The 16749-nt window shown below is 50.9% G+C and overlaps 1 protein-coding gene across 26 annotated transcripts in view; it reads left to right on the top strand.

Annotated features, from left to right (window-relative positions):
- The window catches only part of LOC108028949 (muscle-specific protein 300 kDa), a 108203-nt gene that overhangs the window by 24709 nt on the left and 66745 nt on the right, over positions 1–16749 (top strand). For all 26 annotated transcript variants that reach the window (XM_050885732.1, XM_050885731.1, XM_050885730.1 and 23 more), the window contains 3 exons: positions 60–336; positions 396–3002; positions 3262–16449. In XM_050885732.1, coding sequence (XP_050741689.1) covers positions 60–336; positions 396–3002; positions 3262–16449 — 16072 coding nt within the window. The remainder of the gene's footprint in view (positions 1–59; positions 337–395; positions 3003–3261; positions 16450–16749) is intronic.

Here is a 16749-nt window from a genome sequence, read left to right as displayed (position 1 = left end):
GTGAGTACAAAAAGCTATAAATATTTAACTATAATAATGTACATCCCTCTGTTTCATAGGGAGAGTGGTGTGGAGGTGAAGGATTTCGGCGCCAGCTGGAGAGATGGCGTCGCCTTCCTGGCCCTCATCGATGCCATCAAGGCGAACCTGGTCAACTTGGCTGAGCTGAAGAAGACCAGCAACCGTCAGCGCTTGGAGACTGCTTTCGATGTGGCCGAAAGCAAACTGGGCATTGCCAAGCTCCTGGACGCTGAGGATGTGGACGTACCCAAGCCGGACGAGAAGAGTATCATGACATATGTGGCGCAATTCTTGCACAAGTATCCTGAACCTAAGGTATATATTTTATTATTATTTATAGATCTTTTAGTTAAAAAATACTATTATTTTTCCAGGGTGCTTCCCGCGACCAATCGCATGTGCAGCAGGAGGCGGACGAGCTGCGTCGCTTCCTGGTGGAGAAGACCACCGAGTACGAGCCCATGGTCATGACGAGCTCGTTCCCACGCGATTTCAGTGAATACCTACTGGCACGTTCTGAAGTCGACGCCCATTTGGCGGCCTACAACCGCCTGAAACAGCTCATCGAGAGCCAGAGCGGATTCCTGCAGGTCTCCCGCCAGTCTTGGGAGGAGATCAACGAGCTGTGGCAGCGCCTCCAGTACCAGATGATGTACTGGCTCTGGCTGCTGGACTCCGAGCTGCCCGGCGACTTCGGCACCATTGGCAAATGGTTGGCCGAAGCAGAGAAACTTTTGATGGACAACGACATACCCAATGCCATGAACGAGGAGACGGCCGCTGTGATAAGCAGGAAGCTGGAGGAGCACAAGCTCTTCTTCGCCGATCTGCCTCGCATATTGGCCATGTTCGACAATGCCAAGCGGTCACCATTGGCCCAGCAGATTCCCCTGGAGCAGCTGCGCAACATGGAGCGCCGCCTTCAGGAGGTCGGACCCAAGGCGGCGGAGCGCAGGATTCGACTGAAGTTCCTGGAGCACAAGTGCTGCCTGATTGCCTTCCTCAATCTGGTGGAGAACAAGATGCGCGGCTGGACTGGAAAGTATGGGCAGGAGGAGAAGGTGGCCCAGCAGCTGGAGCAGTACAAGAACTTTGTGTCGCGCAACAAGATCTTCCAGGAGTTCCAGAAGGCCTTTGTCGACATGCAACAGGTGGTGGAGGAGTACAAGCGCGACGGTAATGTGCCGCGCAAGGAGATCAACGACATCGATCGCTTTATGTACGAAACCGAGGAGCGTTGGAAGCGCGTCTCCATGGAGCTCAAGTGCTGTCAGAACTCCCTGGAGGAAGTGGTCAACTGCTGGCGCAGCTGGAACCAATTGGCCCCCAGCTGCGAGGAGTGGCTCCTGCTGGCCGAGCAGAAGGTGAACCAGAGCGAGGACGAGCGTCTAGACTTCTTCCAGGACATACCCGTGTGGAAGGACAAGTTCGATGCCCTGGCCAACTCTGCCAACTATTTGATTGCCTCCTGCGAGGAGCCCATTGCCCAGCAGTTGCGCCAGCGGCATGGAGCTCTCTCTGAGCGCTTCGAGCGCTTGTTCGCCAACACCAAGCAGTATATGCATGCTGGAGACATTATCCGATCCCGCCAGGAGTACAAATCGGGCATAGAACAGCTCTCCAGGTGGCTGCGAGGAGCCGAAAGCGTTCTGGACCAGAGGCAGGTGCTCGGAAACAGTGAGCAGATCAAGCAATATGGCCAGCAGCTGCAGCAGCTGGCCAGCGAAATCGATGACAACGAGGAGCTGTTCAAGACCATCAGCAGGAACTTCCAATCGCTGATCCAAGACCTGTCCCGCGACGAGGTGGACAAGATGATGAAGCTGCTGAAGCAGGAGAAGGAATCCCTGGTGCGCATACGCGCCCAGTTGCCTGCCAAGCTGCATCTCTTCCACCAACTGCAGATTCAACAAGAATCCCTGGAGGCGGGTCAAAAGGAGATCCATCAGTGGTTGAGCGAGGCCGAACAGCTTCTGGGAACCCACAATCTTACCGGAGGACGTGAGGCCATCAATGAGCAACTGCAAAAGCACAAGACCTACTTCTCGCGCACCGTCTACTATCGTTCCATGCTGGAGAGCAAGAACAAGGTGTTCCAGAACCTGCTGAAAGCCGTGTCCGCGGATGACAAGATCGACACTGCTCCAGCTTCGCAGCAAATGCAGCAGCTGAACGAGCGCTTCAACTATGTGATCCAGAATGCCCAGCAGTGGGAACAGCGCTTGGACGCGGCATCCGGTGGATGGAGCAACTTCAAGGACAACGAACGTGTGGTCAGCGAATGGCTCACCCAGGCCGAATCCATGCTGGTGGAGAAGCACATCGAGTCTAAGACCACAATCGAGACCCAGAAGTACTTCTTTGAGCAGGTCAACGATCGCTGGATGAACGACCTGGTCCAGTCGGCTCAGCAACTTCTGACCACTCTGCCCGCCCAGGAGCAACCTGCTGTGGTGCAAAGTGTGGAGCAATTGCAATCCCGCTGGAAGAACGTGCTTTCCCAGGCTCCGTTGCATCTATTGAAACTGGAATTCAGACTGGATGAGAATGCCTTCTATCAGTCCCTGAAGGATGTGGAGAAGGAGTTGCAGCTGGAGCAGCAGGCCCTCAACCGCAACGAGGACGTGGACTCCATTTTGCAGCGCAACCAGCAGTTCCTCCTGCAACAGGATGTGGTTCCTCGCCTAGAGCGTTGCCTTCAGAACATGCAACGTCTGGCCCAGGCCCACAGGCAACAACAGCCCGGTGACATTAGCCTGGATCAGGCCTACGACAATGCCAAGTCGCAGTGGCAACTGCTGTCCAATAAACTGGGCGACATGCGCCAGACCCTCCAGCAAATCCCTGCCCAATGGGAGGGCTACCATTTGAAATTCAACGATATGGTCAACTGGATGAACGGCGTGGACCAGAGCCTTAAAAATATCGTCAATGAAGTCAATACCATGGAGGAATTCGAGAAGGAGAAGGTCGTCTTCCAGGTGAGATTTATAGAATAGCTTTGCTTAAGCTGCCCATCTGAATCATTCCTAAATAATCTTCTCATTACCCCATCATGCATGCCTAAAGCTAAGGGAGCTAGTGGTAACTAATCTGCTTTTATTATTTAATATCACGATGATGCCCTTGCCTTTCTTTAAAAGTTCACTAAATACCTATTAAGAGAGAGCACATAGGCATCTGGCATCACATAACTATTCGGTAACCCCTTACTTATAAAATTTATTTTATTTATAACAGAAAATCTGCCAGGATGCTGACAACAAGCGCGAGGATATGAAATGGCTGGTCAAGACATTGGACTCTCTTCTCAGCTACGCTACCGAAGATGAGGCCAATCTGGAGCAGAAGAAACTGGAGGACCTGATCGCTCGCTACAAGAACCTCATCCCCACGATTGAGATCACCATGGTCAAGACGGAAGTGTTCTCCAAGTGCTATACCTACCGCCGCGAAGTTCACGAGGTTGTGTGTCTGCTGAGCAAGGTCAAGGATCAGACGGCCAACATACCAGCTCCCGACAGTCTGGAGCGTGTGAATCGCCTGATTGAAGAGCAGCAGTATGCCATCAATCAGCTGGATCACCAGCGTCCTCACATCATGTCCATGCTACAGAGAGGACGTGATCTTATCAAGGACGTGCATGCCCCAGCGTTTGTTAATGCCGAGGTCAAGAACCTGGAGACTGGATGGAACCAGGCCTACACCGAAACCTCTGACAAACTGCAGGCCCTCAAGGGCACCCAGGCCGTGTGGAGCGACTTCGTGGACCAGAAGAATGACATCTTCTCCATGTTGCAAACTGCCGAGACTGAGCTCCGTTCCCTGACTCCATTGCAAACCGATCCGAAGAATGTCAGCCAGGATCTGAAGTCCAAGAGGGATCTCAATGTGCAACTGCAGCAGGCTTCCCATCAACTTTTGCCCAAGTTGCATGCTCTCAAATCAGAACTGGCTCCTCTGGCTGCTCCCGACAAGCGCCCCATCCTGGAGAAGGAAGTGACCGAGGTGGAGAAGATGTTCTTCAACACCATGGAGCATGTGAAGGATCGCGTCGGCTATCTGGAGGACTACAGTGCCAAGTGGAACAACTACAAGACACGTCTCGCCGAACTGCAGGAATGGGCCAACAAGGTTGCGCCCAAGAACATCGAGGCCCTTCAGTCCGAGGATCTCACACCGGAGGAGCGTGTGGTCAAGGTGCAGGCCTTCAAGCGTATCCTTGGGGATCGCATGAAGCAACTGGATCTTCTGGCCGCCGATGCCTCCGAGTTGGCCCCCAAGGAGGGCAACATTGCCGAGGCCAAGCGACTCAAGGGCGAGATCACCAAGCTGCAGGAGGTTCTCAGCGCCATCAACCGCAACGTGGACCACCAGGCACAGGCTGTGCAGGAGGATCTGGTCAACTGGCAGCAGTTCCAGGCCGGTCTGCAGCAAATCAAGCCAGCCGTGGAGCAAAGCGAAGTCAAGGTAAATAATGTAGTTTCTAAGCCCATCTCCCTCGAAGAAGCCGTTGCCATGCAACAGAATGCCCAACAATTCGAGACACAGTGCCAGGAGCAATTGGACAAGCTCCATGGCATTTCAAACATCAGTCATAAAATGTTATGTAAGACCAATGCCCCCGACGAACTGGACGCCATGCATTCGCGTTGGACGGCTGTCCATGAGAACGCGAAGCAGGCGAGCGCCAAGCTGGAGAAGTTGGTGGCCAATTGGAAGTCGTTTGACGCCGATGCCGCCAAGCTCGAGGATTGGGTTGACCAGGGTGAGCAGCTGATGTCTCGCCGTCCAGCCGTTCTCAACACCCCACACATTGACAAGCTCGAAAAAGAGCTGGTCAAACTGAAGTCCTTCAACAACGAGATCTCGCAGCAGCAGGCCAAGCTCGTGACCTTGGGTCAGAATGCCGACCAGATTAGTTTGCACTTGGCTCCTGAGGGGGCAGCAGCTTTGAAGGATCGCGTGAACCAAATGAAGGGCAAGTTGCAGAAACTTTCGGAAGCCACTCGCGGACACATCAACGAAGTTTCCGATGCCATTATCTCGCGGCAGGACTTCAATGCCAAACTGGTTAACTTCTCCAACTGGATGGAGCAGCTTCGCAACCAGGTCACCCAAGTGGAGGAAATCAACCCAGAGCGTGTTGAGACCAGTCTGCATGTCATCCATGCCTTACTGCAGGAACATGCCGATAAGAAGCCAAGCTTTAATGCCATTTACGATGAGGTTAAGCAATTGGCCTTGGGAGCCACTCCCGAAGAGTCGAATGCCCTGAACGATGCCTACACCGCTTTGGTGGTGAACTACCAAAATCTGGAGACTAACATGCTGCAGAAGAAGGCGGCTCTGGAGAAGTGGACTGAGCTGCTGGGCTGGAAGAACGACACGGAATCGCATTTGAACTACCTGAAACACCAGCTTGACAAGCCCGAAGGACCCGCTGCCGAGGAGCTGTCCAAGGTAATCGATGAGATCGACAATTTAGGTCAGGGTATTTCCTACTGGAAGGGTCAGGCCAAGGAGATCGATGAAAACCCAGCCATCCAGTTGAGGGATGCTTTGTCCCGCCGCCCACTGATTGCCACTCAAATTGTAAACGATGTTGAGAATAAACTGGAGAACTTGAAGCTCCGCTCGCAGAACCAACAGCAGCAACTCCAACAGATGACCGTACGCAAGGACAAGTTCCATGCCCTGGAGCACAACTTTGGACAGGCTCTGCAAGAGAATCGCGCCAAGCTCGACGAGATTCTCAGACAGCATCCCACCTTGAACAACATCGATCAGATCATCGCCGATCTGGTTGCTCTGAATGAGGCTTTGAAATACCAGGCGGATCTGAAGAATCGCATTCATGACGAAGGTTCTCTGCTGATGCGTGAGGATATTGCCAGCATGCCTGCCATTCAGGAGAGCCTTCTTGTCATGGATAAGAACTACGATTCTCTGCAGAACGAGATTGCCGATCGCATTCAGAAGTACAACCTTATCAGCCAGGCCTTGAGGGAATATGCTGACTCCAAGGACAAGTTCTCCAAGGAGCTAAAGAAGGCAGAAGATTTGTTTAACGCCATACCTCAACAGCCACGAGATGAAACCGAACTGCATCAGGCTTCCGAGAAGACTAGGAAGACCATGGAGCAGTTGCGCAAATCCAAGCTTAGTTTGGATGAACTGGAGCGTCGTGGCAATAATGTGGGCAAACTTTTCAGTGCCATCGGAGAGCCAATTCCCCAGGAAGTGCCGCAGGAGGTAACAGCTGCTAAACAACACTGGCAGGATCTGCATGACAAGACAGCCAAGAACGCCCATGTCTACGAGACAGAAGCGGTTATTTGGTCACAGATCGAGGATGCCAAGAAGGACCTTCTCCCCTGGTTGTCCGAAACGAACCAGGGACTCTGCGATGCTGCGGATAACTCAATCGAAATTGAGTTTGGACCCATGCGTCTGAGCAAGTATCGCACGGAGTTGCCTTCCTACCAGGCCCTGAAGGATTCGATTGTGGAGAAAACAAATGATTTGGTGAAGATCAACAAGGGCGCAGAGATCCCCGCTCTGTCTGCACTCAATCAACTCTTGACCGAGCAGTTTGCTGAGGTGAGCAACAATGCTGATCGCTTGAGTGCCGTTACCACTTCGTTTAACGATCAGGAACAAGAGTTGCGCAAACGCTCCAAGGAAGCCGGCGAGAAGGTGAGCAAACTCCGTGAGCAATTGATCAAGTGCGACGACATGTCCGGGGATAACAACAAGATCATGGAACGTCTTCTGCAATGCCGTGCTCTGCGTGGCGAACTCGACAACAGTGGAAACGAAATTGACAATATCAAGCAAAAGGTCGATGAGTTGCGCAACCTGTATCCCACTTTCAGTGAGTCCATCATACCCAAGGAGCTGAACAACGTGCAGAAACGCTATGAGAACGTGGATCTGTATGCTAAAAAGATCGAGAGTTCCCTGCTGCAGTTCCTCAAGAAATTCCACGCAGACAAAGTGGGCATGCTGAAGCGCATCATTGCTACTCAGCGCGAAAAGGTGGCCTGGTGTCAGCCGGAGTCTTCCAGTGACAAATACAACCTTGACGTGAAAAAGTCTTCGTTGCAGGAGGTCAGCAAGAGCATTGATGATTGCAAGGCGCGACATGCCGAGACACTGAAGTCACTGGAGATGTTGAAGGCTGTGGAGTCGCCACAAAACCTGGCCGAGCTTACCAAGGATGCTGAGCTTCTACGTAAGGACATGCAGGCTCTGCAAGATAGCTTTGACAAAATCAAGGGCATCCTCGATGAGAACGTCGATTTGTGGTCGCAGTACGAGCAATCCAATGAACAGATTTCCAACTGGTTGCGTGACGTCGAAGGACGCGTTAAGGCAGAGACTAGCAGTCAAGTCAATCTCCCCGAGGTACCGCAAAAGCTTCAGGAATTGTCTATCCTCCAACAGGATGTCTTGGCCCATGAGCCCATAATCAACAACCTTGAGCAGACATCCCAACAGCTTATTGAGAAGAACCCAGAGGCGAGAATCGGACAGTTTGTCACTCATCTGGTGCAGCGTTATCAGGCTGTGTATAAGGCACTGACTGGCTACATCGATAAGATCCGTAGTGCCCAGTTGTCGAACGCCAACTTCGCTAAGGCAGCCAAGGATTTCAATGAGTGGTTCGGGGACGCTAAGATCGAGTTCCAGGAGCTGGCCCGCATGGGATCTCCTGGATCTTCTTCTGCCACAGCTCAACAGCTTCAGACCGTCAAGAACTACATCAAGACCTTTGATAATGGACAGGTTCTGCTGAATAATGCCGTTGATATTGGTGAGGCCCTGTATCCGGTGGTTTCCCCTGATAATCGCGAACGTATACGCTCTGACCTTCGCCAAATGCGTGAGAAGTTCGACTATCTGCGAGATGAGGCCAATGCATTCATGCAGCAAGTTGAGGGTGTTTTGATTCAAAAGACTTCCATCGAGGAAAGCTACACTCAGGTTTCGCACTACCTTAACGAATCGAAGGCTAAGGTTCCCGCCGGTGACGAATTGTACCCAACCTTGGCCACCAAAAAGGCTGCTCTTCAAAACTACAAAACCCAGCTGCAGGAGATTACCCTTCACAAGAATGCCCTGAAGCAATTGCACGACAAGGCTGTGACCCTTTGCGACGATGAATCGGAGAGAAAGACCGACGAGTCCATTCAAGAGTACAACACACTCTCCAAGAAGATTTCCGATAGGATTACAACCGTGGGTAATCATGTGGTAAAGCATGAGGCTTACGATCAGGTTTTAGAAAAAGCACAAGATTGGCTTAATACCATTAAATCCGAAGCCATTGACATCCTCAACGAGACCACCTTTGAAAAGGAGGGCGCCGAGGAGAAGCTTCTTGTAGTGGAAAACCTATTGCAGCACAAGCCGGAGGGTGATTCCATTTTCGATACCTGTCACAAGCTATTGGAAACGGTGCTCACACAGACCCATCCCAGTGGTCATCCAGCTCTGCTCAAGGGCTTTGAGGAACCTAAGCAGTCTTGGGAAGATTTCATGACTCTGTGCCAGGACTCCTTGGTAAAACTGAAGCAGCTGTGCTCTAAATGGGATGAGTTTGACACGATCATTGAAGAGCTTGACAACTGGATGAAGAATGTGGAGGCGGTGGTTAAGAACCAGAACCTTAAGAGTACTGCGGAAGCCAAGAATGCGCATTTGAAGCAGCTCCAGGAGATTGCAAAGGACATTGAACGCCGTGGTGCGGCTATCAATGAGCTAATGGACCAAGGTCGTGAAATTGAGGGCGAAACCGATTTGAACCTTAAGTTGTCCCGCCTGAACACTCGCTATCAGACTCTGAAAAATCTGTGCAAGGAATCGATAGCCAAGTATGTGAACTATGTGAAGGACCACGAAAGCTTCGACAACGATTTCGATGCATTCAAGCAGAGCCTTCAGGCTTCGGTCGACGATTTAGCTAAGGCCACTGACATCGTCGGTGATCAGAGCGTGCTGCAGGAACAGCAGAACAAGCTCCGTGAGATGTCCGACAAGCGCTTATCCGACTCCACTCTCTTCGAGGGTCTCATCGATCGCGGAGAGAAGCTCTATGGTCACACCAGTCCGGAAGGCCGTGAAATCATCCGTCAGCAGTTGCGTTCGCTGCGCACCCTGTGGGACAACTACACCGATGACTTGAACTCGGCCACACAAAAGATAGATCAGTGTCTGCTGCAGTTCAACGAGTTTAGCATTGCCCAGGATCAGCTCACCAAGTGGCTGAAGGATGTGGACAAGGCCATGCAGAGCCACACCGAACCGAAGACGACTCTGCAGGAGAAACGTGCCCAACTGCAGAATCACAAGCTGCTCCATCAGGAAATAACCACGCACAATGTTCTTGTCGATAATGTCTGTGATAAGGCTCAGATCCTAGTGGATCAGATCAAGGATAACTCGTTGAATGTGTACCTGGCCTCGATCAAGCAGCTGTTCCAGAACATTGTCCAAAAGTCCGATGAGATATTGCACAACCTGGAGGATTGTGTCCAGAAGCATAATGAATTGAACAATGCCTTATCCTCGGCCAAGACCTGGATCTCGAATGAGAAGGCTAAGTTGCTGGAGTGCGATGATGCCTATGGCGAGAAGGCTGACATTAAGCGCAAGATTGAAACCTTGGGACAGTTGGCTCAGAACAAACCACAGGCCTTGAAGTTGATCAGCGATATACGTGATCTCTTTGAGAAGGTAAAGGCCACGACCTCCGAGAAGGGCAACGAAGTGCTGGACAAGGAGATCGAGGAGCTGGAGACCACCATGAAGAGTCACTTTGATGACATCGAGGGCATTGAGGGCAAGCAGAAGGATGTTCTTGCCCAGTGGGACAAATTTGAGAAGGCATTGGAAGAACTTACCAAGTGGTGCCGCAATGCAGAGGCTGTTTTCCGTGAGCAGCAGTTGAAATCAACGCTCCACGAGAAAGTGGAACAGCTGGAGAAGTATAAGATCCAAAGGGAACTGATTCTTCAAAAGGAGAAAGAGATCGATGCCTTTGGAGATGCTGCCCATGCTCTGCTGAACAACTGTGGAGCCGATCGTCTGAAGACACTAACCACCCAGATCACCAATCGCTATCAGCTGCTTCAGGTTCTTAGCAAGGAAGTGGTCAACCGCTGGTCCAACCTGGTCGATGATCACCAGTTCTACCAAGACAAGTACAACGAGGTGGACTTGTGGTTGCAACCCATTGAAGCGCAGATGGAGAAGGTCCTTTTGGATGAGCCTACCCAGAGTTCGAACATTCTTCAAATCCTGCTCTCTGAAAAAGAGCAAGCTGAGAGCTTGTTCGCTGCTTTGAATGCAGCTGGAGAGAAGGCTCTGCCGGAGACTTCAACTCAGGGCAGGGAGAAGATTCGCAAGGACCTGCGTGATATCCGTGATCGTTGGGACAAACTGGACGAGGGCATCCGTAACCTAGAGAAACGTCAGGAGGCCCAGGGTGTTCAGCTCTCCAGCTATCAGGATATTCTCAATCAAACAGTCAACTGGTTGGATCAAGTGGAGAAACTTCTTCACAATGAAAGCCCAGCTACCTGGACCAGCGCCCAGGAAATCCGCTCGAAGTTGTACAAGTACAAGGCCACCAATCAGGATATCAACTCCCATAAACGCATCGTTGAGGCAGTGAACGAAAAGGCAGCAGCCCTTCTGGGAAGTGCAGCTCCTGCTAATGCAGATGAAATCTCCAAGGCGGTTGCCGAGGTGAACAAGCGCTATGAGCAAGTGGGTCAAGACTGTGCCAAATTAGTTGCCGATCTAGACGGAGCTTTCGATGTCTACCAGCAGTTCAGTGAGCTGCAGAAGGCCCAACAGGACTACCAGAAGAATCTTTGGGATCGTCTCACCGGTTACTCTGACTACTCAGGTAACAAAGCAGCCCTGCAAGCCCGTCTTCAAAAGATCAACGAAATTCAGGATGCCTTGCCGGAAGGAGTTGCCAAACTTAAATCCCTCGAGGATCACATTGAGCAACAGGCTAGTAATATTCCCGCCCGGTCCAAGGAGGCTATGGCCCGTGATCTGGCCAACTTGCATGCTGACTTTGAGAAATTCGGTGCTTCTTTGAGCGACGTTAAGAGTGGACTGGAGAATCGCCTTCAACAATGGAATGATTACGAGGTCAACTTGGATCGCCTGATCAATTGGTTGGGTGAGGCGGAGAATGCTCTGAAGAACTACAATCTGAAATCTTCGTTTGAGGAGAAGGAAGAGCAGCTGAATCGCTTCCAGTCGTTGGCTCAGAATTTGCGTCAAAACGAAGCTGACTTTGACAAGATGAAGGACGATACCTCGGAACTGGTGCAAAGTTCTGGTGAAACCAGGATTGCTGTAAATGTGCAACAGGTCTCCTCCCGATTCCAATCGATACAGGCCACCGCCAAGGAGATCCTTAAGAAGTGCGAGCAGGCTGTCCAAGATCATGCCCACTTCAATGACAAGTACAAGCAGTGTGCCGATTGGTTGGCTAATGCCCAGGCACGCTACGATGATTGCTGCGATTTGTCCACAGTAGCATCTCGTGACGATCTTCTGAAGAAACAACTGGTTATCCAGGAGCTTCTGGCTCAGCAGCCCACTGCTACTCAGCTTCTGAATAGCACCGTTGAACTGGGTGAAAAGTGCTACGGATCCACCGCAACGGAAGGCCGTGAGGCCATTCGCAGTCAACTGGATGATCTGACATTCGACCAGTTGTTTGACAACATTGCCATCACAGCGAGAAAGATTCAGGACAAAATCGCCAAATGGTCTGGCTTTGATGAGATCGCTGACACCCTCAAGAGCTGGTTGGAAGAAACAGAGAATGCTCTTCCTGCTGATATTGAGCTGAAAACAACGTTGGATGAGAAACGCACTAAACTGCAGACCTATCGTGACATCCTCAATGACATCAACAACCACCAGGTGGAGTTGGGTAATCTTCAAGAGATTGCCGCCAATCTGCCAGAGAAGACGGACCTTGTAGATCAAATACTTAAGGACATTTCTGATCGATTTGGAAAACTTCAGAAGCGAGCACAGAACTACGTGGAACGCTATGAAGGAATTGTGAGTGCCCATCAGCAGTACTCCAAGGCTGTGATGGATGCTCAAGAGTTCATCGATGCCACCCTCAATACGGTTCACTATTGGGGAGATCTGGATCTGGAACAGATCTCACTGCACACTAATCTTGATCGTCTAAAGAATCTGAAGGCCAGCTTGGCCGATGAATTCCCTCGAGTCGATCAAGTTAGGGCTTTGGGCGAGAAGGTCATTCCGGGAACAGTGGATGTGGGACAGGTAAACATCAAGTCACAGATCGATACCACCCAGCAGGAATGGGAGAGTCTACTGACCGCCATCAGCTCGACCATCGAGGCCATTGAAGCGCGCCTACAGCACTGGTCAGAGTACGAGCAATTGCGCGACCAATGTTTGGCTTGGATTCGTGATACGGACAACAACCTTCACGCCATCGATCTCAAGGAGGATCTGCCAAAGAAGCGTGCTCAGTTGGATGCACTGAAGGCACTTCAAGGAGACGTACGTGCCAAGGAATTGGAGGTGGACAATGTCACAGAAAAGGCTCAGACCCTGCTGAAGGGACCAACCAGCAATCGCGCTTCGGGTCCCGAGCTGGTTACCAAGTACCAACAAATCTTCCACAAGGTCAAGGAGCTGAACAACCGTTGGCAGCAGTATGTTGCTTCTCATGAAGATTTCGACAACGCCATCTCCGATTGCTCCTCTTGGATCAATGATATCAAAGAGAAATTGGACTACTGCTCTGACATGTCATCCATGAGTCCCAAGGAACTCGACAAGAAACTAGCCACTATTCAAGACGTTATCTTGCTAAAGGACGAAGGTTCGGCTCGTGTCTTGAAGATCCTCGAGCAGGCTCAGCACGTGTTGGCCAACACAGCTCCCGGAGGACATGAAGCCATAAATAAGGAACTCACAGATCTCCAGGATCTCTGGTCAGGAATTGCTTTGCGTATCATGGATGTGAAATCAAACCTGGATGACTCTATTACTCAATGGTCTGGTTTCCTGGATCAAGTGCAAAATGTGCGCAAGTTCAATGAGTGGCTAGATGGTCTGGTCAAGGAGTTGAGTGAGCATCAGACAACCATGACAGAGAAGAGAGCTCAGTTGGATCGTGTTAAATCTACGGAGGAGAAGGTTCGCGTAGAGAAGATCGATGTGGATGCCCTTAAGGTCCAGGCCAAGGAGATGATTGCCAGCGGTCAACAAAGTCAGGCTGCCTTCCAAGCTCAAAAGGTGCTAGATACCTTCGATGAACTCTTCGCCAAGACCCAGAAACTGCTGTCAGATCGTCAGGATCAGTATAGGGATCATCGTTTGTTCAAGGAGGCCTACGACGATTTGGTTAGCTGGATTGGTCGTGCCCGCGAGAAGTTCCCTTCGTTGAAACAGAGCAGCTTAAGTGATAAATTGGCCATCGAAAATGCTGTCCAAGCTACGGAAGCTCTTCTTAACAAACAAGCTCAGGGTGAACTTCTGGTCGAACACTTGGTCCACACCGGAGAAGTGGTGCTAGCCAGTACCTCTTCTCAAGGGCAAGAGATCATCAGGAATGATATCCGTGCCCTGCGCGACAGCTTCGAGGGTTTGTTCCGTGAAATCAACCAACAGAAGGAGAACCTCGAGGTCACCATGGTGCAGTGGCGGGCCTATAAGGAGGAGTATGAACGGCTGATAGAATGGTTGCAGCAGATCGATATTCTTGTGAAGAATCACAAGCTGAACCTGTGCCCCAATCTTCCAGATAAGGAGAAGCAGGTGGCTGATATGAAGGAAGTGATGTCACGTCTTGAGAAAGGCAAGGATGATATCGATAAGTTCAATGCTTCGGCTGCCAGTTTGCTTAAGTCCCACCTGGATACCTATGTGAACAATCAACTGAGGCACTTGGGTTCCGTCTATCAAGTTCAGGTCAACCTGGCCAAGGATGTCCTTAAGAAAGTAGAAACCAACCGCGATCAGCATCGTGAATACGATGCTAATATGAAGTCTGCCAAGGATTGGATAGCCAATGCGAAGTCCGTGATTCAGTCGGCAGGCGAGGGAGCTGGTTCCAAGGAGGCTCTGCAGCGTCGCCTGGAGCAAATCCAGGATTTGATTCGCAACCGTGAGGTCGGCCAAAATTTGGTTCACACCGCAATCAATAATGGTGAGAAGATAATCCGAAACACTCGCTCCGATGGTCGTGATGCCATTAATAGCGAGATGAAGGAACTCCAGACGGAATGGGATCGCCTGGTAAAGAAAATGTCCACAGCCAAGGTGCAGCTGGAGACGAACCTGCTGCAATGGGCTGACTACAGTTCCAGCTACTCACAGTTACAGCAATGGATCACCGATAGGGAGGCCAAGTTGCAGCAGGCCTGCGAACAGAAGATCGTTAAATCCAAGAGGGGTCAACCTGGTCTCAGCAGTGGCTTGAGCGAACGCAAGGCCAATCTCCGCCAGACGAACAACATTGTCCAGGACATCGTGTCCTTCGAACCCATGATTCAATCGGTTACCTCCAAGGCTTCGGTTCTGCAGCAAGGCGCTCCGGGCACTGAGATCTCCGATAAGTACGAGAATCTCACCAAGCAGGCCAAGGATCTGTATGAAAAGCAGAAGAACACCATCGAAAGCTATCAGTCTTTGATTGATGCGGGCAATGAGTTTGCCACGTGGCTGAGGAATGCCAAGGAACGTTTGAGCAAGTGCTCTGAGCCCACGGGAGATAAACAAGCTCTGGCCGAGAAGACACACCAACTGAAGATTCTGCAGGGTGAGCTGCCCGAAGGTGCCCAGAAACTGAAGAATGCTCTGGAGCAGGGTGAAATCGCTTGTCGCAGTGCAGAGCCTGAGGATTGTGAAATCATCGAACAGGAGGTGGCCCTGCTTCAGGAGGAATTCGATGCTTACAGGGAAGCCCTTAATAAGGCCAAGGATTATCTGGAGGTGGGCATTGTCAAGTGGTCAGACTACCAGGATCAGTACACCGAAGCTCTGGAGTGGTTAAGCAAGACCGAAGCTCTGGTGCAATCCTACAACAAGCTGCAGGATAGCTTGATCCAGAAGAAGGTGGTCCTTGAGCAATTCCAGGGACATCTGCAGACCCTGTTCGACTGGCAGAAGACTCTGGACGATCTGAACATGAAGGCTCAGGTTCTGCTGGAGACTTGCTCCGACACAAGGATCAGTAATGCCATCATGCAGTTGACCACCAAATACAATGCTCTACTGACCCTGGCCAAGGAAGTGATGCGTCGTCTGGAGATGCACTACCAAGAGCATCAGCAGCATCACAGTCTGTACGAGGAGTGTCAATCTTGGATTGAGAAGACCCGCGAGAAGCTTTCCGAGTGCGAGCAAATTCCCGGAACTCTTAACGAAGTTCAAATCAAATTGAACACCGTGAAGAATCTCCGTCAAGGCTTTGAAACCGGTCAGAACAAGCTGCGTTACCTTTTGGAGTTGAAGGAAAAGGTCATAATGAACACAGAACAGAATGGAGCAGCCAAGATCCAGGAGGACACCGAATCCCTCAAACAGGACTTCGACAAACTTTTGGTGGACCTCAACGATGTGCGCCAGAAATTGGCCAACCGCCTGGCCCAGCTGGAGGAGATCTTCAAGCTTTACAAGATCTTGGTCGAATGGCTGGAGGATGTGGAGCCTAGTGTCAAGGCCAGTGATGAGTTCCTCAATGATTTGAGTGAGAAGCGCGCTGCGCTGGAGAAATTCCGCGTCATTCAGCGTGACATAAATGGCCACAATGATATTGTGGAGAAGATCAATCAGCGTCTCAAGGAGGACAACAGCTTGGATGTGAATGACTTCCAACCGGGTCTGGGCAAATTCGATGAGCTGCAGACGCAGGTCAACAAGATCATTGAGTCGCTGGAGAACCAAGTGAATAGCCATGAGAAATACAAGCAGGCTTACAATGAGCTGCAGGATTGGCTGCGTCGCACTCGCATCGAGGTGGAGCAGTGTGCCGACTGCCATGGCGAGAAGGATCAAGTGGAGAGCCGTCTCAATAGACTGGGAGACCTGCAGTCCGCCTCCTTGGAGGGCAAGTCTCTGCTGGAAGCCTGCGAAGAACTAAGTCAGGCGGTGATTGCCACCAGCGGAAGCGAAGGCCAGGACAATGTGGCCCAGGAGATCAAGCATCTCACCTCGGAGTGGGAAACGCTCCAGGCTCTGTCCCGCGATGCTCGCAGCAGCCTGGAATCTTGCCTGGCCGCCTGGCAGACCTTCCTGCAGAAGTTTAACAAGATCAACCTTTGGATCGAAACGATGGGCAAGCGCGTTACCAAATCCCAGGAAGGCGAAAACAAGACTCCCGAAGATTTGGTTAATGCCAAGGTAAGAAATCTTCGTCAAGTCGAGCTCTCGCAACTGTCGCACGCACCTCTAACCAAAAAATAAAAAATACTAAAAATGTAATCGAATATATTATATATGTATAGCCAAAGCGCGCACGTAAAGTATAACTCACCGACCAACAAAATTTGTATCTAAATACCTCCGTACCGTGAGAAATTAAATCATTAACTTAACCCACACTAATCACTACTGCTAACTTTTCAGTTAATCACTTTGTAATCTCAATTGCAGCTAATCATTTACACAGACACTTGTCTAATGCCTAATTGCTTTATGTGC

The sequence above is a fragment of the Drosophila biarmipes genome, chromosome 2L (assembly GCF_025231255.1).
Source record: "Drosophila biarmipes strain raj3 chromosome 2L, RU_DBia_V1.1, whole genome shotgun sequence".
Classification (NCBI taxonomy): domain Eukaryota; kingdom Metazoa; phylum Arthropoda; class Insecta; order Diptera; family Drosophilidae; genus Drosophila; species Drosophila biarmipes.
Note: the sequence above shows the minus strand (reverse complement) of the source record. Positions and strands in the feature narration are given on the sequence as shown.